General features: G+C 48.1%; 4 protein-coding genes across 6 annotated transcripts; 1 reads left to right on the plus strand and 3 right to left on the minus strand.

The window, feature by feature from the left end:
- Nucleotides 1–293: 293 nt before the first annotated feature.
- On the minus strand, nucleotides 294–3,256 carry LOC124306983 (keratin, type I cytoskeletal 9-like). The gene is made up of 4 exons (XM_046768226.1): nucleotides 3,131–3,256; nucleotides 1,712–3,067; nucleotides 1,212–1,445; nucleotides 294–1,070 (listed from the first exon to the last, which is right to left on the minus strand). Exons 1-4 carry the CDS (start codon nucleotides 3,179–3,181, stop codon nucleotides 666–668), a joined length of 2,046 nt encoding a protein of 681 aa, XP_046624182.1. The 5' UTR covers nucleotides 3,182–3,256; the 3' UTR covers nucleotides 294–665.
- Nucleotides 3,257–5,199: 1,943 nt separating this feature from the next.
- On the minus strand, nucleotides 5,200–6,940 carry LOC124306991 (probable zinc transporter protein DDB_G0282067). 2 transcript variants are annotated; one of them, XM_046768242.1, is made up of 5 exons: nucleotides 6,717–6,940; nucleotides 6,430–6,515; nucleotides 5,818–6,051; nucleotides 5,594–5,737; nucleotides 5,200–5,520 (listed from the first exon to the last, which is right to left on the minus strand). In XM_046768242.1, the coding sequence occupies exons 1-5, from the start codon at nucleotides 6,853–6,855 to the stop codon at nucleotides 5,350–5,352; spliced, it is 774 nt and encodes a 257-aa protein (XP_046624198.1). In that variant the 5' UTR covers nucleotides 6,856–6,940; the 3' UTR covers nucleotides 5,200–5,349. The 2 variants fall into 2 exon arrangements, with proteins under 2 accessions (XP_046624198.1, XP_046624197.1); XM_046768241.1 differs by having other exon boundaries at nucleotides 6,711–6,940.
- Nucleotides 6,941–10,256: 3,316 nt separating this feature from the next.
- Nucleotides 10,257–16,759, plus strand: LOC124306977 (transient-receptor-potential-like protein). Of its 2 annotated transcripts, XR_006908731.1 has the most exons (13): nucleotides 10,257–10,638; nucleotides 11,400–12,067; nucleotides 12,171–12,562; nucleotides 12,656–13,119; nucleotides 13,236–13,429; nucleotides 13,510–13,592; nucleotides 13,684–13,805; nucleotides 13,889–14,076; nucleotides 14,153–14,343; nucleotides 15,001–15,206; nucleotides 15,299–15,538; nucleotides 15,672–16,087; nucleotides 16,667–16,759. XR_006908731.1 is itself a non-coding variant. In XM_046768215.1 (12 exons), the coding sequence occupies exons 1-12, from the start codon at nucleotides 10,447–10,449 to the stop codon at nucleotides 16,014–16,016; spliced, it is 3,285 nt and encodes a 1,094-aa protein (XP_046624171.1). In that variant the 5' UTR covers nucleotides 10,257–10,446; the 3' UTR covers nucleotides 16,017–16,759. The 2 variants fall into 2 exon arrangements, 1 of the variants encoding a protein (XP_046624171.1); XM_046768215.1 differs by having other exon boundaries at nucleotides 15,672–16,759.
- Nucleotides 16,405–21,200, minus strand: LOC124306978 (coatomer subunit beta). Its single transcript, XM_046768216.1, has 11 exons — nucleotides 21,007–21,200; nucleotides 20,291–20,672; nucleotides 19,875–20,208; nucleotides 19,493–19,781; nucleotides 19,079–19,419; nucleotides 18,733–19,006; nucleotides 18,296–18,663; nucleotides 18,075–18,213; nucleotides 17,684–17,989; nucleotides 17,307–17,542; nucleotides 16,405–17,175 (listed from the first exon to the last, which is right to left on the minus strand). The coding sequence occupies exons 2-11, from the start codon at nucleotides 20,656–20,658 to the stop codon at nucleotides 16,945–16,947; spliced, it is 2,886 nt and encodes a 961-aa protein (XP_046624172.1). The 5' UTR covers nucleotides 20,659–20,672; nucleotides 21,007–21,200; the 3' UTR covers nucleotides 16,405–16,944.
- Between the last annotated feature and the right edge of the window lie 203 nt (nucleotides 21,201–21,403).

Here is a 21,403-nt window from a genome sequence, read left to right on the forward strand (position 1 = left end):
GCGTTATTATCATCCACTGGGTGTAAATCACGCGTCCGATACCCTGGCGATACGTGGCGTCGGCTGCACAGGTGTCACCGACGAACCGAGGGACGGATAAGCCCGGTAATCCGGGGGGACCAGAGTCCGGGACTCGATTAAAAATGCTTCATAAATCGCTCGCCATTCTCCGGAGATAATCACGCCGGCAACGAGGTGCTAATAACAGGTCGTGTAAGCCGCCTCTTTGCTGGGAGCACGCGGTTCGCGACTGGGGAGATGGGTATGTGGACTCTGACAACACCGATAGGCGATCAACGATTAACAATTCAACTAGCCATATATTAGACGTCATAATAACATTGAGGTGGTGCAGTCAGTGTGTGTATGATACATGCGTGATACTGTATACGTGTTATGTACGCGTTACGTGAGGACCGTCGACACCGTCGCCGATTTTCGTCCAGCCGACATTTAAATCCTCGAGCTTCGACTTGGTGTTCACACGTAGGAAAATCGGCGACAAGATGATAGAAAGAAACGGTGCCGAAGCAGCTTTCAACACTCGAACCAATCCGTTCAGTCCGACGATTCGATGCCTCTTCGTAGTCAATCTCTCCTGATCACTTCAGGCTTCTTACTGAATTCGATTATGGGATTAATAATTTTTCGGATCACGGTGATCCTCAGTGGTGACCACCGCCACCCTCCCTCTTTCCACCGCCTCCCTCCTTCTTGCCACCGTCTCCCTCCTTTTTTTCACCGCCGCCTCCGGCCCCGTCGTCACCCTTTCTGAAAGCCCATTTTTTCGCTTCCTCGTGGGACTCTTTCTTGCCGAACTTGTCGTCGTGTTTATGGTGGGCCTCGTGCCCGTCGGCCTGTTTGTGTCCCTTGTCCTCGTGGTAATGATGGCCCTTGTCGTGTTTGTGCTCTTTGCCGTGTTTCACTTCGTGCTCACCGGCGTCGAGATGGGAAGACTTTTCGTGGCCTCCCTTTTTCGAGTCGTGCTCGTGATGGAATTCACCGTGCTTTTCGCTGCCTCCATCCTCGTGGAACTCGTCGAAGAATTCCGTTTTTTTCTCGTACTCGTCCTGCAATACGGAAGTGTTCATCAGTAGTGGATCGCGTTAGGTTCGTAAAAATTTACAACTTGATCATTTTTCCAGAGACGCCGAAACGTGTTCCTAGATTGTTATAAACTCTTCTGAATCGTTTGCGAAAGCACGACCTACCTTCTTGTGGATAGAATGCTCCCCTTTCGTACTGTGTCCCTTTTGATGCTCGCCCTTCTCACCAAAGTTCGCTTCTTTGACTCCCTTTTCGCCGTGGTGATGCTCCCCGTGGTATCCACTCTCCGCGTGGTGCTTCTTTTCGTCACCCTTTTTCTCGGCATAATGACCGCTGTGCTTTTCTTTGTCGTGGTAACCTTTCTCCCCCTTGTCGTACTCGTGGTGCCCTTTGTAGTTCTGTCGCGAATAAACAAAGGCGCGGTTAGTTTTGTGGCTTCTCGGTCACTGTCAAAGTTCAGACTTTAGTACCGAACGCCCATCAGTAGTATTACTTTGTTCGAGTGGAACCTGAATTGATTCACCTCTATTTCATCAATCGACTTTAAGTTTGTACAGTATGCGCTCTCTGCCGTTACAGGAAATTCGCAACAATGACTTTGTTTATAAAAAAAATGATAAAACGTCACAGACTTTTACTGTATTTTAGATATTTTTACAATTACCTTTTCTCCCGATTGACCGTGGGATTCGTGATGATGGTCTTTGTGCTCTTCGCCACCCCCCTTTTCGAATTTATGATCACCTTCACCTCCTCCACCACCGCCATGTCCTCCTCCGCCACCTCCACCATGTCCTCCGCCGCCTTTACCTCCGCCATGACCATCGTGTCCTCCGCCATGTCCACCTCCACCATGTCCTCCGCCTCCTTTGCCTCCGCCATGTCCACCATGTCCTCCGCCGCCCCCTTTCGGGACTTTGTGGGTATTTTCATGAACCTTATAATTTTCAGCTTGCATTTCTTCTTCACTGTCGTCAGCGCCCGCATAGCTATATCCTAGATGCTCAACATTGGCCGAATCGCTGGTGTCCTCCATCGGAGTCTCATTGACAGTGTCGGTAGCAGTGGAATCGCTACTTTCGTTTTCTAATCGTCCCTTGTTGGTTTCACTCTCCCCTTGATTATCAAGATCAATTTGTAGCTTGGTGAAACTTTCCGTGGTCTGAGAGATCTCGTCACGATGCCGAACTCTACCTCTGGGTACGAACGGCGTAACGGTTGCCTGTATCGCGTCATTGGAAGCAGCGTTGTGCAGAAGTGGTATCGAAGTGTGCCCGTAGGAATTTGCGGCCAAGGTATGAGGATTAAGCTCGGTAACAAGATTCCCCAGCTGCGGTAGTGCGGTTGTCGTTCGGATCACCGAATCGCGGAGCGTCGGGCTGGACCTGGGTAATCCGAGATACTGATTCATGTTGAAGGGGCTCGGTTGCTCCCTCGGAGCGACTCGACGGCGTTGTCCCGGCGTCGCATCCTCGGTTGAATACCGTCTGGATAAGGTGGACGGTGCCGGATGCACGAGATCGTTGATTCGAGGAGCGGTAGCGACCGAGACCAAGGACGATGCCTCGTCGATCATGGCGGCGTTGTTCTGTTTCTTGGACTTCCGCATCCTCCTGGCTATCGGTTTCGATGCACTTTCAACGACGTCGGGATTCAACGTAGTCATTAATTGACGGGTAGGCGATTCAGTGGGAGACGGGAGCCTTCGCTGGACTCTCATGCTCGGCATTCGTTGTGGCTCGTAGGCAACTGTCGTAGTGACATCCGGCCGAACGGTGGCGTGAGTTCGCGTAGTTTTAAATTGGCGAACCGGCGTTACGGTAGGAGATGCGATCCTTCGTTGTATTCTTGTGCTGTACATCCGCTGCGGCTCGGAGGCAACCGATGTAGTGACTGCCGGTTGATTCGTGGTACTGGGAGTCTTAACGGTCCGCGTCGTCGATCGCCTTCTGGACTGCGCGTACGCTGGATCAAGGCAATGGCTTTGGGCTCCCGAAGAGCCAACGCATCCTGTCAGGACCTGGAAATAGGGATTTAGTGATCGGGCTCTGCCGGCCTCGCAAGTTGAGCCGAAGTCGCTTACCGTGATGGCCAAGATGCCCAGGAGCGCAGACCGGTGCGGCAGCGTCCGCATCTTCGTTATGGGTTTGGGTCCTTGTAAGTGACAGCGTAGACTGACCTCTCGCGCTGTATCGCACACCCAGTTATACTCCAGCGTCTGACTGTTGGTCCTATCCAAACTGAGGGAATGATAAGACGATTTTCCACCGATTAACTATCGCCGGCCCTCCCCCCCGCGGCTTGTTGTCCTCCTACTCCTTCTCCTCCCCTTCGCTGCTTCCTCCTTTCTCTTAAAACAGCTCGTGCCGGTCGTCCTGTGGACAAATAAAATTGTCGTCGGTTGCACAAGAAGGCGGTCGGTCGCTCTCACTCTCGCTCTCAAGATTATTGCAGAAGGTATGATTGATTATGGTCAGTGTCCGCGGTTAGACGTGCAGGTTTTACGCGTTTTCGTGTGGCGAGTAGTCTGCCTCATCAATTGCTACCTTCGCAAAATGCCGTTCAATTCAACGTTACTGATGCAAGGTGGGAGAAAAACCTTGGTAAAAACGCTTCCGTTACTAGTTTTCGATCCAAATTTGTCATCCCCGAGTCTTTGCCTTGGACATTTGGACATTTATCCTAATCATTCTGTCCAGCCCACTTCGATTACCCAAGATCCTCGACTTCTGGAGCGTGACTCTGGTTTCGGTTGAGGATTATACCCCGAGGTGACAAATTTATACTTTCTCATCTCCTCACGGTTGTTCGCTTACAAAGGCTTACCAATCCAGAGGTTTCGTTTATTCGAATTGCTTCTACCAGACCATGCAGCATCGACTTTTACAATATCGTATTCGTGTCTTTCGAGGACGACGCCTCTTGGTCACATTCTTTGCCTCTTACCTATTCCCAAAATATTCCTACAAATATTCAATCATTTTCTTTAGGATCCTTGAGTGTTTTCTCCAACTAGACTACGTGCAAACCTCTTTCGGCCACCCATAACTCCGGACTTAACGGAGAGAGTGTTCATTCCATTTGGGTATTACACTCTTGAGCTGTAAAACTAATAATTTTCCATGTAATTGATCGTTTTCGACGGTGTCAAAAGAAATCCTTTATTCAAGCACGTATTCCCTCGAACTGAACAACATGGCAATTCTACGAAAATTACTTCACTTTTTGCTTGAGTATTATAAACCGTCGTTGGATTATATCGCGTTGAAGAGGTAGTAATGCATTGCCCCATGCCACAGTTTACTTGACCGCATCGCAATTTCATTACCGATCGTTATACGGTATTTACCAAATCACCGAATCATTCAACGTAACTAGCATTATACAATATTCAAAGTTGCTCGTGCCACGGCAGGATTTGCGCAACGTTTATCGGTCAATATTTTGCAAAATTATTGCCACACCCGACTCAGCATCCGGTAGCTCCAGAGCGTAAAACCCGGCACCCGTAATTTGCTATCCATCGTCACAGCCCGTAATTTCATCGAGGTTCTCGTAATCAAATGCTAAAGTATCTTTGGATCTCGAGAACCTTCCTTAGTACAGCATGCAGAGAGCAAAGTCTTGCACCGATCCAAAATTATCGATCATCTAATGCGATTAATCAAGCACAGAACACATCAGCTTGTTAAAACATTGGCGGACGAACTCAACATCGTCATCTAGCCAAGTTTGGTCAAGCTTGGAATCTGATGCTTTGCGTCTGGTCCACGTACCCGGTGATCCGTTTTGAATATCCGAAAGCAGAAATTCGAAGTAACTAATTACGGTAAGCACCGTCACGAAAGACCGGAAATTACCAAAGACTGCAGCTAAATCGTCAAGAATTACATGTGCAACAGGTGAACATTGCACAATTGCGCAGGAGAACTTTCAGAAGCTGGACCGATTTCGGCAACGCTCTCTGCTGTCGATGAGTTTCGATAGAATCTTCGACCGTCCGTGACCAGCAACTAATGCCCTATCAAACAGCGTAGCCTCGCCAGCAGCAAAGCTGCAGAGTAACGCTACGTATTTCCATCGACTAAATATTCGTTTATAATTTACCTTATAATTCTCCATCGACAGGAATCGTGTGAATGAGCGAAGGTGGACAGGTACAGGCGATTTTTTTAATGTTAATGTAGGGGTAATTACACACAGTATAAAAAAAAAAACTTGTACAAGAACGAACTAATGTATGTATTTGGCATCGGTTGTAGGAGATCGTCGATCATGTGACAATGGATCGGCTACCGGGGTTCAGCGACCGCTCTTCTTATGGATCCACTTTTTCCCCTCCTCGTGACCGCGCTTCTTCCCGTACTTGGACTCGTCATGATGACTGGAATCGTGACCCTGGGCTTTCTTGTGCCCTTTGTGGTCATCGTGGTGGTGCCCCTTCTCGTGTTTCTTCTTCTTTCCGTGGTGTTCCTGCAAAAAGACAAGCGGGACGATAGGCGTGAAATCGTGAACCGGAAATGGGATCGGCGATCACTCGACATACCTCGTGTTTCGCTCCGTCGTGGTGCCCCTTCTTGTGGTGGCCCCCCTTCTTTCCCTCGTGCTCGTGGTGGTGACCCCCGTGCTTTTCCTGGTTCCCACCCTCGTGGTACTCGTCGTAGAAGTCTTCCTTTTTTTCGTACTCGTCCTGGAATCGAGAGAGCCACGGAATGAGCATAAATCAGGCCTTCTCAGTTTTCATTTAGAGTTCGACGAAGAGATACGTGCTTTTTTGAATATGTTGTGCTCGCCCTTGGTGCTGTGGCCCTTCTGGTGTTTACCGTCCTCGCCAAACTTCGCACCCTTCTCGCCTTTCTCGTCGTGGTGATGCTCCCCGTAGTGACCGGCTTCGTCGTGCTTCTTCTTCTCGTGTCCACCCTTCTCCGCGTAATGATGCTTGCGCCCCTCCTTGTCGTGGTGGCCTTTTTCACCCTTGTCAAACTCGTGGATGCCTTTGTATCCCTACGGAACAGCAAGAATCGACGTGAGCTCTCATAGTCCGCATCTTTGGTATACTCGATACCCCGAGGGACGGACTGCGCCCCGCGCCTTGTCGCGCCAGATAAAGACGAACTGCCCCCTCGTTTTATCACACTTTCTTTCGCCGGCTCGAAGAACCGCGGGTCGAGAGGGAGATGGAATTCGCTTGCCCTAACAATATACGTTGTTTAACGTCAGCTGTCTAGCGCGCGTACTGTACCCGGCTTATACCGAGATGCCAACACACCCGTACCCCATTAGACACGCGACGCCGCAAGAGAGGAAGAAAAACCGAGGAGAAAGTAGCCTCTGGCTTATGGTCACTGAACGGTATTCGGTTATAATGTATTCAGTACCCACCTTGTTGCTTTTTTCTCCATGCGACTCGTGGTGTTCCTCCTTGTGCTTTTTCCCACCTCCTTCCTCGTGGTGTTTGTTTCCACCCCCTGCGAAAAAAAACAACGGTCGTGCGTTCAGAACAGGGATTAAAAATTTTCTACCGAATAAACAACGTCGGTGCTGATCACAGCGTCCGAAGAATTCTCGGATTATCGAGAAACGGAAAACCGCGTGAACACTTGTTGCCTCTACATATATATGTATACATATACAAGCTAGAATTGTATGATGTTATCGAGCACCTCCACCTCCATGTTTAGTGGCTTGAACGTCTTGGTCCTCAGTGGTGTACTTGAATTGGATCGGGAGCCGCTTGACCACACGTTTGGCGTCGGGTTGCGGGGCGATGAGGGTCAAGGCGACAACGAGGAAAATGAAGAGGCGCATGGCGCTGGGCTGATGATTCAAGGTCAAGCCGGTCTGTTTCGATCCGCGCAAACCCGGATAGGCTTTAAGGATAACTGAGCGACTTGATGCCGTGTTGGGAACTAATATAACCGCGAAGCAGCCGGGGAACAAGGGGAACGCGAGGAAGGGGACCGGGATCGCTTTTTGTCTGGTACCAAGCCGGATCGGTGGCAACTGGTACCCCGCACGCCGGCTTCTTTTTACCGTCCATCTTTTCCATACAGAACCTGGACCACCGACGAAATGCTATATCGATTCCGCCACGTTTACTCCAGCTTTCACCCACGCACAAATTTTCCACGAGCACACGGATACATCCACGACAGGCACCGGCGACTGGGCACAAAATAATCCCAGATCGAGGAATGAACGTGCTACGTGTCAGGATCGGCGAGATAGACACGATTTATTCTTGTCCCAGGATATCTTGTGCTTGTAAAAAGTTCTTGAAACGGAAGTTAAATGATCCTGATCCTCGTCCACGTCTACGTCTAAATGCGTTATGCCCCCTTTTGAAAAGATTCAATGGCTTTCGGATGCCATTGAGATTACATCTCGTTAGCGGGCTGACTGATTACCTTCCCGACACGAAAAGTGTAGGCGCTGAGTTGATTTTTTTTTTTTTTTTTAACGTCAGGAGATTCTTTCCACCAAGGACTGGATACGGGCACGGAAAGTGTGCTGTTCTACACGAGGAGGACGATCGTATAAAAGAAGTAGCGGCGTCGGCGGAAAAACGGTAAAACGACGAGGCGGGTATGTACTCGTATATACGTGTACCGCAGCCTCCGCAATTCGGCTATAATTCGGCCCCCTTAATGGCTTAACTTTACTCCCCGGTTCCGAAACTCTCCGTCATCGTACCGCAATATTTCATCCGACGCCGTAGCTGCTTCGGGGACTCCGGCGGCCTTCCTCCGGGCTGTTAGCTTGCAGCTCCTCGAAATTTTTCACCCAAGAGTCAATAATTGCACGGGACGTGGGCACCGCGGTCCTTTCGCCGACTTTTCATCTCGTTTTCTTCGTTTTCTCCTCTCCCGTTATCGCGGTTATTCTCCTCTCCTCGATGATAAGCGGTCCAGTATTATACGCCGGGAATATGAGGCCGTAATAGGGCCTTAAGCGGATAATGCGAATCTCATAAGAATAAATATCCCCCTACCCCCCACCCTTCGACTATAAGGGTACACAGTGGAGACAGCGGGAATGGCGTGGCCAGCCCCAAGCAGGCGAGGAGGCCGGGGAAGCAGAAGCGGTCAAAGCACGTGACGCAGGCCGAACAGAGCCACTGAGCAAACAGCGCTTGGCTAGATAGCCGCGGGGGCGAAGTCTTTCGGCAAACAACTCCCCGATTTTCATCCCCTCTTACTCCCCTTCGGACTACGCAGTTTCACTTTGCGGGGCGTGCTGGCCGTGGAGAGTTTGTCGGTCAGTGACGGCCGCAAGGTCGCTTTGGGCTTTCGTTTCTTCTTTCTTTCTTTCTTTCTTTCTTTCTTTCTTTCTTTTCCACCCTTGATTCACCCTGTCTTCGTTGTTCCTATAGCGTGTCAGGTAACAGGTAAACGCCTCGTGTCTGCGGCCAAAGACTCGGTCGTCAGAGCTGGAACCACTCTCGCCAGTGTTAAAACCACAGTGAAGGTGAACTGACCGGAGACGATCGTGATGGAAAGGTTGACGACCGGACTAGGACGCGGTTATTCCGAGTACCATGTCATTTCTAAGTCATTCCTAAGTCACTGTTCTTACGCTTCTACCGTAACAACCGCAACAACCGATCTTCGGAGGCTCAGATGGTGTTGAAGTTTGTTTCTGGAGTTGACGTTCAGACAATAATCTCAAGTGGTATTTGACTTGGTAGCATTCGATGGTTGATTGGCACTTCAATACTTGGGGAAAAGTTCTATCAAAAGTCTGAACCAATTTTCGGCTTTCATACTTGATCTATCGTGGAACAATTTTGATGAGAAAGGAGGTCTAGACGCCAGACTTTTAGGCTCAAGTTAAACAACTTAGAGCTGAAAAGATAGAGGTATGAAAGCATAAAACTCGCGAAAATGTAGCAGGCAGATGATTATGATGTACTCCATCACCTACAGTTCCCACCTGTTCGATCATCCGCGCAACACTTCCTTACGTTGGTCTCTCTTTTTTCGAGAGACTTTACGTAATAACATTTAAGCTTCGGGTACATACCTGTAAGACTCTCTCGATCGTTCCGTCGTTTTTATTGAATTACTGATCGCCTGTTCCCATGACGCAAAACCGTATGATCGTCACGTGAAAGTACTTTACTTACGTAGGCATTGCTCGACGTTGCGTGTCTGTCGATTATAATCGTACAAAGAATGTTGTTTGCGTATTTTCCAATTTGCTTTGGAGTTTCTGAATCCTGAATATCGCCCGCTGCTTGTTCAATGGTTCGCGTAGTCATCGCAATAGAACGAACACAATCAAACATGAGAAAGCAGAAATGGCCCAATTCAGTGGATCCTTAAATAGAATTACTTCAACCACATAGGAAGCGGATAAAACATTGAACCTTTGATAAATCGGATGACTCATTTCCGCGGTGATCGAATATCAAAATGTCACCTCATTGTTGAGTCGCTCATGCGCTATGCAGCGTTACAAAAATTCGTGTCTAAAGACTTAATAATTTGAAGATAACAAGATCGTCGATTGGTATAAAATTTCGGGAATCATCCATGATGTATTATCATCGCTGCCACAATGCCAACTTTCTAAAAATGAGCCAAAAAACAGCAATGGCGTATTCGACCATTCGAATCACCAGGACTTGACAACGTCAGGCGTCACCGGTGATGAAAATCGCTGAGGAGGCTGCGGTGAATTGATTGGGAATAGACGACGCCAAGATGGTCCCATCTGATAGAGCGACAATTTCGCAATTTCGTTGACCCAGGTGGTGGAGGACGGAGGGAAAGAACGAAGAAAGTTCGGGGAGCAGCCCGAGGTCTCCGGAGGGATTAAACCCCATTACGATCCGCCTTTCTTCTTCCTCTCCTCGTCTTTATCGGCGGTAACCGGTGAGCTCCAAAAGTCCGGTGGTCGATCTATTGTCGCGGTAGCGGATGACGTGGATGATGAGGTGTCCGAACGATCGTGACTCCAAGAAACGGGGTGAAAAAATCTCGACCTTGGTGCAGCCGCGGCAAGGCAACGAGAAAAATAAGAGGGGGAGGACCAGCTGCATGTAAAGGAGACAGGGTGCCTCGTTAACGAGATATTGAGACGTAAGCGAATTAGCGAACCCCTCGGTCGGGGACGCCCCAGCTGGCAAGAGAACGTCGGTGATGCGCAGAGTCTTGGTAGAGCTTTACTAATTGAATTTAATCGGCTCCCCTCTGCAAGTATAAAGCGTCTAGGTCTCGATGCGAATGCCCGAGTGTCGCGCGATGCGGAGCCTTTACGAGGTCTCGAAACTCTTGCAGAGCTTTAGTTTAACCTACGCCAACCTTCGACCACCGCCCTTCAACGAATTCGCCCCTTAAAATTTGGAGTTCCGTTCCTCGTTGCTTTTCACCAACTCTCTGAACGCACGTATCGATCATGGCACCTAATCAAGCGACCGAGAAGTTGAGCAAGCAGGTGGAAGCCGGGGACGAGGCCGACGACTACAACGTCAAGTTTCCACGGCCGCTTCAGCTGGAGGAGAAAAAATATCTTCTGGCCGTCGAACGAGGCGATCTACCCAACGTGCGCAGAATGCTTCAGGCCGCGAATAATCCCGCTCGGTCACGGGTAACACGATTTCCTGTTTATACGGGCATTTATTTACCTTATAATTATCGCAGCATAGTATAATACTAACTGCGCGTACATACCGCGTTATGCGGCTGAGGATGGAAAAAACGTTTTATTTTTATTTTTTCTTCGTCGATGTTAGTCTCTCTGTTTGACTGTATCATCTATTGCTGTTTAAACACGTTCGAGTATCTCGAATAAATTAAGTTTTTATTCTATTAACCGGGGCCGAAAGTGTCGAGCTTCAACGAATTCGAATTTTGTACAAGCACTCCGTTGTATAATATATCACTGGTGAAATATTCGTCTGCCGCCCCCGTGGGCCACAAAGAGATCTGGAAAAAGGCGGTTTTATTGTTCTTTGATATACGTGATACTTGCTCGATATTGCAGACTACTTCGGCTCGTCTTTCGCGGTTGATTTACGCTTGAAGCACATCGCTCCGCAATATTGGCATTCATTGTCAGCAACGTAAAAAATTAGTGAATATACGCTTAAAGGCGACAAGAACGGTTTTATTATCACAGGTGTTAACGACAGGTATATTTCGCATAGTGCGTCGGGATAATTTATCACGCCCATATCGATCAGACGCGAATGGGTATCGTACAATCTTCTTATTTTATCTAACAACGCATCTTTGACACTCGGGTGAAAAAAGAAGTTTTATTTCTCTCATAAACCATTGCCTATTTCAATTCGAAAGAATGCTGTTTGAAAAAGCGCCAGATATACAATCCGGCCTTCGACTCGACAGCAAACGAGGTCCCTCGACGTGAACTGCGTAGACAGCCTAGGCCGCGGTGCCCTGGCGCTTTCGATCGAAGCAGAAAACCTCCAGATGCTTGAATTGCTCGTGGTGATGGGGGTCGAGACGGGGGACGCGCTGCTGCACGCAATAAACGGCGAATTCGTGGAGGCGGTCGAGCTGCTGCTGGAGCACGAGGAGCTTCTCCGGGGAGAAGAGGCCGCCAGCGCCCTGGCATCGTCGCCGGAAGTCACAGGGGGCAAGAGATCGAGTCTGGTCGAAGGCGGGGGCGGCGACGACGTCCTCCACAGCTGGCAAAAGGTAGACCCTGCCGTGGCCAGGTTCCCACCGGGTATGACGCCCCTCGTCCTCGCCGCCCAGCGCGACAACTACGAGATCCTGAAGCTCCTCCTGGACCGGGGTGCGACCCTCCCGATGCCCCACGACGTCAAGTGCGGCTGTCCCGATTGCGTCCGTGCTACCGCCGAAGACCCTTTGCGACTCTCGTCGACGCGATTGTCCGAGTACCGAGCCCTCGCCAGCCCTTGTCTCATCGCCCTGAGCTCTAGCGATCCGATCATGACCGCCTTCCAGCTCAGCTGGGAACTCAGGCAACTCGGTCTCGCCGAGCCGGAAACACGCGCCGAGTACGGCAAGCTTCGAAAGCAGGTTGAACGGTTTGTGTCAAGTTTCGCGGGCAGTGGTTGGCGATGACGATCCATTCTGCTGTCTTTGGCAAGGTAGTGTAAGCTACAGTTTGTATCGTTTGCTGTCCTTCAGATTCGCCGTTGATCTTCTGCAGCAGGCGAGAACGACCGCGGAACTGTCGACGATACTGAACCACGATCCGGACGACGAATTAGCCGCAGAGTCGGATTCGACGGGCTTGAAAACGTTGCCGCGGCTCGAGACGGCGATACGTTACAAGCAGAAGCATTTCGTTGCTCATCCTCACGTCCAGCAGTTTCTGGCTGCTATTTGGTACGAGGGGGTGCCTGGTTTCCGTCGGATGTCGATGGCGAAACGGATCTGGATGCTGGTCAAAACTGCTCTTCTATTCCCGCTACACTGTATCGTATATCTATTCGCCCCCGATTCGGCCCTGGGTCGACAGATGCGAAATCCCTTCGTCAAGTTCCTCGTTCACGCATCGTCGTACCTTTTCTTCCTTGGTGAGTAGAGCTGAGTTTCCGAAGTCTCATCAGCGGCAACGTACAATATTCAACGCATGTTTGAAACTGCAAATTTGCTGATTGAAAAAACAGGTGTCCTGATCCTGGTGTCGCAGCGCGCCGAGGTCCAAGCCGTGCGATTACTCGGCGGCGAAGAGGCGCGGCGAAATTTGGAGAAATCGTTGCTGAGGCAGCGAGGAGTCGGCCCGTCATCGCTGGAGTGCATCGTCCTCATCTACGTTTTGGGATTCATTTTGCAGGAGACCCGAGAGGTCTGGGTAGACGGCTTGCGAAGCTACCTTCGAGACCTCTGGAACTTTATCGACTTCACCCGGAACACCCTCTACGTCACAACCGCCATCCTCAGAGCCGCCGCCTACGTCCAGCAGACCGCTGAGATTCGGGGAAATCCCGAAACTGCAGCGATTCCACGAGAAGAGTGGTCGGATTTCGATCCCCAGCTCGTTGCCGAGGGGCTTTTCTCCGCTGCCAACATCTTCAGCGCCCTAAAGCTCGTCCATTTGTTCAGCATCGATCCACACCTCGGCCCGCTTCAGGTATTAAACGCTTTTACTCCCCCGTGCGCATCAGGTTGGTTGGCAAAGTACCTTTCTAAAAGATAAATAATTCTTGTTCAAAGTTTCTAACCGGAACTTATACCTGATCCGTACAGATCTCTTTGGGCAGAATGGTGATCGACATCGTCAAGTTCTTTTTCATCTACACCCTCGTGCTCTTCGCGTTTGCCTGCGGCCTGAACCAGCTTCTTTGGTACTTCGCTGAGTTGGAAAGACGAAAGTGTTACGGTGCCGACGATGTCGCACCTGACTGGGACGGAGCCGGTGATGCCTGTTTCCGGTGGCGAAGGTAAGACGCCAGCCTCTCTTTCCTTCATCTCGATTACTTTGCGTACTAGAACAAAATTTGTATGCATTCTTCCCGCGTAGGTTCAGTAGTCTCTTCGAAACCTGTCAGAGTCTCTTCTGGGCGAGCTTCGGGGGTGTTGGAATCGACAGTTTTGAGTTAACAGGTAACAAATACCGACAAATTCCTTGGTTTCTTGTTTTTCTTGCAAGGACTTCACCGGGTTTCTTTATTCCGTGAGACTTTCTTCTCCTCAGGTATCAAGTCTTACACGAGATTCTGGGGTCTCCTAATGTTCGGCTCGTACTCGGTGATCAACGTCATCGTGTTGCTGAACCTGCTGATCGCGATGATGAGCAACAGCTATACGCTTATCGTGGTAAGCGAATTTGTCGATCGATCTCGCTGCGCGAGAATTAAACCACACGATCACCACACCGTCATGATTATCATTCATCGTAGGATCATTCGGACATCGAGTGGAAATTCGCGAGAACAAAGCTATGGATGAGCTACTTCGAGCAGGGTGGAACGCTGCCACCGCCATTCAACCTGGTACCGGCTCCAAAAACGCTTCTTAGACTCTGCGGCGTGCGAAAAATGGACTCGAGCCGACGTTCCAGCGCGAGAAAACGCGTCCAGGAGCACAGGTAGCCGATTGTAATGATGATCAGTGGACAAAAAAAGTCCCCCGGTTGACAAACTGGAATTTTATGCTTTGCTTAGGTACGGAGGCGTGATGAGGGCTTTGGTCTGGCGTTACGTCGTCGAGGATCACAGTAACCAAGTTATGGAGCCGGTTACTGAAGATAACATCCACGAGGTGAAGTCGGAGCTTTCTTCCTGGCGGTGCGAGCTTCTCGATATTCTGGGCAGGAACGGCATGGATATTTCCGGGGTCGATACCAAGGATAGAAGTGAGTATGTATATATTTTCATGGATTTTCATGGATGGCGCGTGTTTTCCTCCGGCGTTTCCGCTACGTACCCCAGATTCAATGAACGAAGGTAAGTTATACTTTCGCGAGGAAACCCGCTCCGATGTTGTGTGTAGCGTGGTGCCACTGCAGGGCTACGGATTCTATCAGCCTTAATTTGTTTCGATCGTTCAGTTGCCCACCTTAGAAGCCCTATACGAGTATTAGGTTTCACCTTAAAACCGCGCTCGGCATGATTGTGCTGCATTCTACATTTGCGCAATATCTTAGCTTGGTATTACAGTAATAATGAAAAGTTTTATAAATACGGCGGTATTTTATTTTTCCACCAAGACAACGATTAGCTTAACCCTCCAAGATTGAAACATTGTACTCGTTTTGGTACAAACACAAGTACACGAGACGGACGAGTATATTACTAATAAGTTAAGATGACTTTTAGAGTACGAAAATAAATTTTTCTAACGGACTTCGAAGTCCGTCTATCTGTCCTGACATCACTAATTCTTAAGGCCTGAAGAAACGAATCATTTCCACTATCCATCAGCGATCGAACACAAGTTCACATCCTGGAATTGGGCTCGCATAATTGAGTCATCTATGATTCGTCTTTAACCCGTTTTTCCGCCTCCACAGCGTGTCCGGGCCCTAAGATGCGAGTATGGGAAAGACGCCTGATGAAGGGGTTCCAAGTTCTGGGACCAATCGCTGGTCTCGCCGAAGAAGAGGCTCGGGAGGAGCTGGCGTTGCAGCAGCCTCCGGAGGGCGAAGAGAACGCGGCGCGGTGGCGACGCGTTGCTCGTCTTGCGGTGCTCAAATCTGCGGGTCATCGCTGGGGCCAGGTGAATTATTCCTACCAGTTCTTATTAGAAGACTATAAATTCAATCACAGAGATCGCAGGACAATTTTACGTAAGTTTCAATCCCGGTCCAGGTCGTCGGCCGGGTAGTTCAAAGCTCGCAGATCGGTAGAAGCAACAGTCACGCGTCTCTGCAGAGCCAGCGGAGCCTGAAACGTGCCATGGAGGAGGCGCGACGGCTTGCCGCGAAGAGCCCGCTGCCACCGGTCAGTCCCGTTCGCCTTCCGGACACGTCGAACTCCAGCACCCTCCACATTCTGAAGGATGTAAACGAAACCGACGATGAGAGAGTCACAGTCACTCCAGAGCCGAGTGTAAGCGATTTGACAATCATAAATCGCGGCGGAGAGAGAAAGCTTACTCAGATATGGATTGTTGAATGATTGTTTAATGTATAATGCGCGAAAAAATACGGGTTATATGAAACAGCGTATCTTTTCCGATCAGCTGAGACCCCCGGCGGTTGTTGGATACGTCGATGAGAAGCAGCCGAAGCCTGTAAAACGGAGTCCCGGTCGAGTGGTGAAACCGCTGACGTCGAAGATCTCGGATCCGAAGAAGAACAGAGCGCGTGTCAGTCCGGGGAAAACTCCACGGCAGCAAACGTCGTCGCCTTTGGCCGAAAGCGTGGCGAACAAAGTTCCGGATGTTTCTGTTACCCCGGACACTCCGGAGTTAGGGCAGGGAACCGAGAACTTGAACAACGATAAACGACGACTGGTCAAGCCGGTACCTAGGTCGCCGCGGTTCGCGCCGTTGAGATCACCAAGGAGAGGAGGAGGCTGGCTCTGATATCTCGGGACGGAGTTTAGACGCCTTTGGCAATTTGCAGAGTGCCTTGTACAACACTAAAAACAATTAAGGTGATTGCGAAGATCAATATCTATTTCTTTGCGAGCCGTTCGAAAGTGGGACATAAGTAAAACGCGTTCAAGAAAGTTTCGCCTAATTAGAATGCGGCGGTGAGTTCGGCTTATGGCACAGTATTAGCAAATTTTTCAATCGTTGTAATACTTTTAAACACTATCCTGATAAGTTATTATATATCTATGCTTATTACCAAGCCGAAAAAACATCTTTTTAGGACAATCTTACTTAAGAGTATTTAAAATGGTGCGTCCCAAACAAAACATACTTATAGTATTGAGAGAAGGGATAGACTGATGATGGACGTCACATGTGCGTACTTAATCTCTGTTTTATTTGCAATACTCTGGTACATTGTTCATTCTCAATAAATGTATATTATGTTATGTGTTGGCATAATCTATGTATGTACCGCATATGTATAGGTTTCACTTACAACGAACGTCCCGACATGAATAATATTGAAACAAGATACTGGAATAATTTGCTAAAGTCCTAAGATGTGTTATTTTATGTTCATTGATACATGAATGTATAATCATAATAATAATAATAATAATATTAACAAATGTTAGAAATGTTACAGAAAATCATATAGTCAACGCTTCCAACGCCGGTCAGGTGCATGGACTCAATTGTCCTCCGGAGTCACGCGGCTTTTTCGCTTAGTATGGATGAAAATGGAATCTCCAGTAATCTTCGGATTCGAAATTTGACAATTCGTTCCGTTTTCAGTATCATTATGCGTAATTTATCACGAGGCAGAGAGTGAAGGCGTATTTACTCGCGATCAATAGCTGATGAATGATGTTGCAATGAATAATAATCATAATTCGAATAAATCAGACGGTGCTCAAGCAGCTTGGACGAGTTTAGTTTGAGGCCCCTTTTGCGTCGAGTTTATCTTGTCGCCCAATGAAAGCGCCATACCTTGGCTCTTAGCCCTGATACGAATGTGACCGACAACTGGAGCATCCTGTTTGTGCATCGGTTTTTCAATTGACAAATTTGCGAGCGCGTCTTCGCCAAATATCGACTTTGCGTACATGTTTGCAGCCATGAATCCACACTGGCCAGAAAGAGCCTGTTTATAATAGAATTTATAGAATTAGGAATACAATATTTGAAGAAGAAAGAAACGGTAGAAGATCGTCAAATAACAGAAGAAACTTTATCTTGCTGAAATAGATTCATAAAAATTACAGTAAGCCATACCTTTTCGGGCGTAAGACAGCGCATGTTGGTCGACTTAAGTAGGTGGGCGAGGTATTCTCGGAGATCTGACAATGTCGTGTTTACCGACACCTTGTTCTCCCATTCAAACTCTGACCACATACGCCTGAAATCACTGTCGGTACATGTCGCTGGTACTATGTAGTCCATTATGTCTATGTGAATATCATTCAGGACTACCACGCTCCTGTCCGAACCGGCGCCTGACACGTCGTATACTGCAAGATGAAATTGTCATAATTAAGATTCCGAAGAAGTTCCACAACCGGACGTTTAAAAATTATTTGTAGGTAAACTAGCTTGACGATATCTCGCAAATTCTCATTTAAAGATTACTAAAGGGGTGTAAGAAAACGTACCAATGTTTCCGAAGATAATGCCGTTTTCCGTCGACGCGACCTTTACGTTCGCCTTGATACTGGCAAAGTCTCTTGGCGCCAGAACTATGGGTTGCGGTCTTTCTACGAGTTTAAGGTCACCCATTGTCGCGAGTTCTAACGTGCAGTTTTGGAGGGTGTCTTCCGTCTGATTGACAACAAGAACGTCGAGGACAATGTCGTACTGGTTGACGTGGACCAGAGCTTCTGCGTATACGGGATCGGAGAATCCTGTGAGCTGCGTTACTTTACTCAAGGCGCTAGGTGCCGGTGCGTCTCCTGCCGCGCCTGAAATATATTCACGGATGAAAAATCGATTTTCGTAAATTTGTTGGTTCCGCGACACTGTAAATAAACATTAAACTCTTTATACCTGGCCTACCAGCAACCGCCACGCTAAGACTTTGCTCGAAGACGTCTCCCGCGCCTCCAGTGAGATCCAAATTACGGCTGAGTTGCAGGAATTGGATTGCATCATCAACTTGCACGATGCTGCCCGGCTTTTCCTTTGCCTATTAATCGAAAAAAAATTATAGCCCGTAGATTTAATTGTTTCTATTTCTTCCTTATGATCGTCATGAGAAAGCACGCTACCTTTTGAGTTTGCGAGTCTTCCTCGGCTTTAGCAGCGAACATTCTGCTGAGGGCGTCTCTACAGCCCTCTGTGAAGACCTTTTGAATGATGGGTGTAGGACAGGCTAGTGATCTCAGGCACACGGTCAGTCGTTCAGCATCGTCGTGGGTCATAGCTTTAGTCGGAAGCCCGGATCTACCGAGCTGCAATACACCGGACATAATGAGCATCGCTTCTGCTTGCATCCTGTTGCTCTTTGTAGCATCGTTCTCAAGAGCTTTATAGCGCAGTACAAGCTTAGCAAGGGTTGTAGCAAGGGAAGCACCAATGAAAAAGTCACCATCCATCATGTACTGGACCAGAGCTGGACGTTTTTCTTCTTTTTTACCTGAAAGAAGAATCACAGTGCAATATTCGCCCATATTTTGTAAAAATTGTCTTTAGAACATGAACTGACCAGTCGATGCTGTGCTAAATGCACTCTGGCTAGCATACGTTCCATCCGAGGTTACAAGCTGAGCCGGGTTTGCTGCTGAAGTTGGGGCAGCGCCGTCTTCGGCCGGCTTGTCACCAGCCGCCCTCTTGTTCTCTGCCTCGACTAAAGGTAGCTCTCCAAGCGCGGCCCTAATGCGACTCATTACAGCTTCAATGTCTTCTTTTGAAACTGCATACTCTCCAAGGATCCAAAGTGCTGCACGGTGTACTTTGACCGACCGAATTTGTGGAAATACCTGAGCAAACAGGAGACAGAAAAATTAATAATGAAGTGACATTCGATAAGAGGTAGAGAATGAGATTCTTACTTCTAATAGCTTTTCTATAATGAGTGGCCTGAGTGGCTCAAATCGTTGGATGGCTTCACGAACGAAAATGAGAACGTCAGTGGCTGCAGCTTCGTTATTTTCAGAGAGAAAATCAGTTAGAACTGGTATAACAGTTGCTGCAACATCCGGGAACTTGATTGAACAGGCGTGTAGGGTCCTAACCAGGAGCCGACGGTATCTACCAGCATCTTCGTGTTCGCCACCAGCAGTCCGCATCACTTCTTTCTTAAGCAGCTGCACCATTTCGTCAATGGTTCGATTTGATACCAGATCCATTGCCAAGGCAAGGGTTTTTGTCCTGACTTCAAACGCCGGAGATCCTAGAAGATGATTTCAATCAGGTAAAACTGTAAATCTCCAAGAAATTCTTGAGCAGCAAAGAGCTAAACCCACCCAAAACTCTAAGCACATCCATTACAAGATCCTGTAGTACTCTTTCATGGGCAGGGCTGTCCTTCATGGCAATAAGTCGATCCAGAACAATCAACTTCACATTATTGTCACTCTCTTTAACTACCAGTTCTACATAGGATGCAGCAGCAGCTCGTATTGCTGTTGGCGCACTAGACAGGGTAACCAGTGTACCAGCAGCTTCATACCGAACAGCCGCGCTTGGTGAGTTTAGCAAACTATAGATGCAACGGATAAATCTAGCTCTCTCTGATGGATTTGCATGGCACACCTGCAAGAATAATATGAATTTAGAGTTCGTAAATACATTGAAATATGGACTTTGTTTTTTCTTTGAAAGATAATTAAATTGCAGAAATCTTACCTTGTAAATCAGTTCGACGATAACAAGCTGAAGGATGTCACCAAAGCTTGGAACTTGGTCAAGACAAGCAGCTAGGTAGGAAAGAGCTCTGCTCTGATCAGCATGGAGCAGCATGAGGAATGCATTTCGTCTACAGGACATATCCTGCTCACCGTCCAAGTATTTTGCGATTAACTCTGGAGCGTCCGGTATGAGGAACTCAAAATTACGGTATATTGTGAATATGGCTAAAACTGCATTTCGCCTAACGTACGAATGCCGATGCTCCAAACAGGCTATGATCGCAGGCATCAGAGGCTCCAGAAGTTCAGGCTCCTTGAGTTTGCAGAGAAATCTAAAAGATTAGGTGTAAAGGATAACGTTAAACACAAAAAATTTAACTGCTAGGCAAGAGCTAAATAAAAATCTGAAAGAACCTCAGAGTGGATCCCCTGACAAATTCGTTTGGATGCTGCAGGTCTTTTCTGTATGCATCGCAGACGAGAATCATTTCCTGAAGTAGTTTGCCATCTGGGGAAGTTTTTGGTACGATTTCCCAAAAAATAAGTAGTAATTTTTTAACCATATGGTCTTGCAATGGTAGCACGAATCTTATAATGGTCATTAACAGCCCAGGGAGCCTTTCGCCACTGATAATCATGTGTATCGTTCTCTTGAGTGCTTCAATTTTAGTTTTGGTGTCACCCTTCTCCAGATCGAGCTTCAGCTGGAGCTCGTTGATTGGCTCCGAATCCATTGGAATATTTATCAGTGTGTAGCATGGCTGTTCTGCAATACTACTCATGGTGGAAATTGGGGCTGAAATTAGAAAAATAAAATACTGGACTTTTAACCTCTTTACATATACTATAGTATCAAGTTCGTGAATGAATCTTATTCTAGTTTGGAAAATTTGACACATGCACTGAAACCTTCAACAGCCCTCCAAAGTGTCAGTATATATAGCGATGTGGGAGAGAAATATTCAAGTCGGCAAAGGACAAGGAAAAGCTGCGATAAACCATTTACTCAGACAGTTCATTTATTCAATTTAATTCAAAGTAATTCTAGGATGGCAGGGCCGGACGGACACACATGTAGGTTATGTTTGCCTTAAGTCGCGAGCCTCACGGCCGAAGAAGAGCATACGTACGATTTCCTCCCGCGTCCTTAAGGAGCAGAAGCTGAGGCAGAGATTCGTCGTGATTTAAAAACGTGGATTAATTGTACCAAAATATAACGCCGCTGAGTAGTTCCGAAAGGAACGACAGCATTTAAAACTGATTCGTGACGAAGATTGCGGACGGCATACGTGTCATACGGAAGTTCAGGCCGCCGTCGTGACAAGCGAATGGCGCGCCAGGGAAATTTAAAGCTAGCTTTTTTCAGATATTCGAAACCCTCTACTTCACGTTAGCCAGAGACGGGCATATTTAGGTTAATCAAGAGGGAACGGAGTCCCAACGCGGCGGCCCATAAAAAATGAGAAGTAGCGTTGATTGAATATTGCTTGGGACGGCAAGCTGAATTGAAACTCGACGCAAGAATGA

The sequence above is a fragment of the Neodiprion virginianus genome, chromosome 6, assembly GCF_021901495.1.
Source record: "Neodiprion virginianus isolate iyNeoVirg1 chromosome 6, iyNeoVirg1.1, whole genome shotgun sequence".
Lineage (NCBI taxonomy): Eukaryota > Metazoa > Arthropoda > Insecta > Hymenoptera > Diprionidae > Neodiprion > Neodiprion virginianus.

Excerpts from the sequence above, each read along its gene's own strand:
- LOC124306977 (XM_046768215.1), top strand. The coding sequence starts at position 10,447 with ATGGCACCTAATCAAGCGACCGAGAAGTTGAGCAAGCAGGTGGAAGCC. Across the intron at positions 13,120-13,235 it reads CACACCTCGGCCCGCTTCAG|ATCTCTTTGGGCAGAATGGT; the intron begins GTATTAAACGCT and ends TGATCCGTACAG. Across the intron at positions 13,593-13,683 it reads CGACAGTTTTGAGTTAACAG|GTATCAAGTCTTACACGAGA; the intron begins GTAACAAATACC and ends TCTTCTCCTCAG.
- LOC124306983 (XM_046768226.1), bottom strand. The coding sequence starts at position 3,181 with ATGCGGACGCTGCCGCACCGGTCTGCGCTCCTGGGCATCTTGGCCATC. Across the intron at positions 3,068-3,130 it reads TGGGCATCTTGGCCATCACG|GTCCTGACAGGATGCGTTGG; the intron begins GTAAGCGACTTC and ends CCCTATTTCCAG. Across the intron at positions 1,071-1,211 it reads AGCATTCTATCCACAAGAAG|GACGAGTACGAGAAAAAAAC; the intron begins GTAGGTCGTGCT and ends TCCGTATTGCAG.
- LOC124306991 (XM_046768241.1), bottom strand. The coding sequence starts at position 6,855 with ATGCGCCTCTTCATTTTCCTCGTTGTCGCCTTGACCCTCATCGCCCCG. Across the intron at positions 6,516-6,710 it reads CACTAAACATGGAGGTGGAG|GGGGTGGAAACAAACACCAC; the intron begins GTGCTCGATAAC and ends TTTTTTTCGCAG. Across the intron at positions 5,738-5,817 it reads AGCACAACATATTCAAAAAA|GACGAGTACGAAAAAAAGGA; the intron begins GCACGTATCTCT and ends TCTCGATTCCAG.
- LOC124306978 (XM_046768216.1), bottom strand. The coding sequence starts at position 20,658 with ATGAGTAGTATTGCAGAACAGCCATGCTACACACTGATAAATATTCCA. Across the intron at positions 20,209-20,290 it reads GTCAGGGGATCCACTCTGAG|ATTTCTCTGCAAACTCAAGG; the intron begins GTTCTTTCAGAT and ends CTAATCTTTTAG. Across the intron at positions 18,664-18,732 it reads ATTTAGCACAGCATCGACTG|GTAAAAAAGAAGAAAAACGT; the intron begins GTCAGTTCATGT and ends TTCTTCTTTCAG.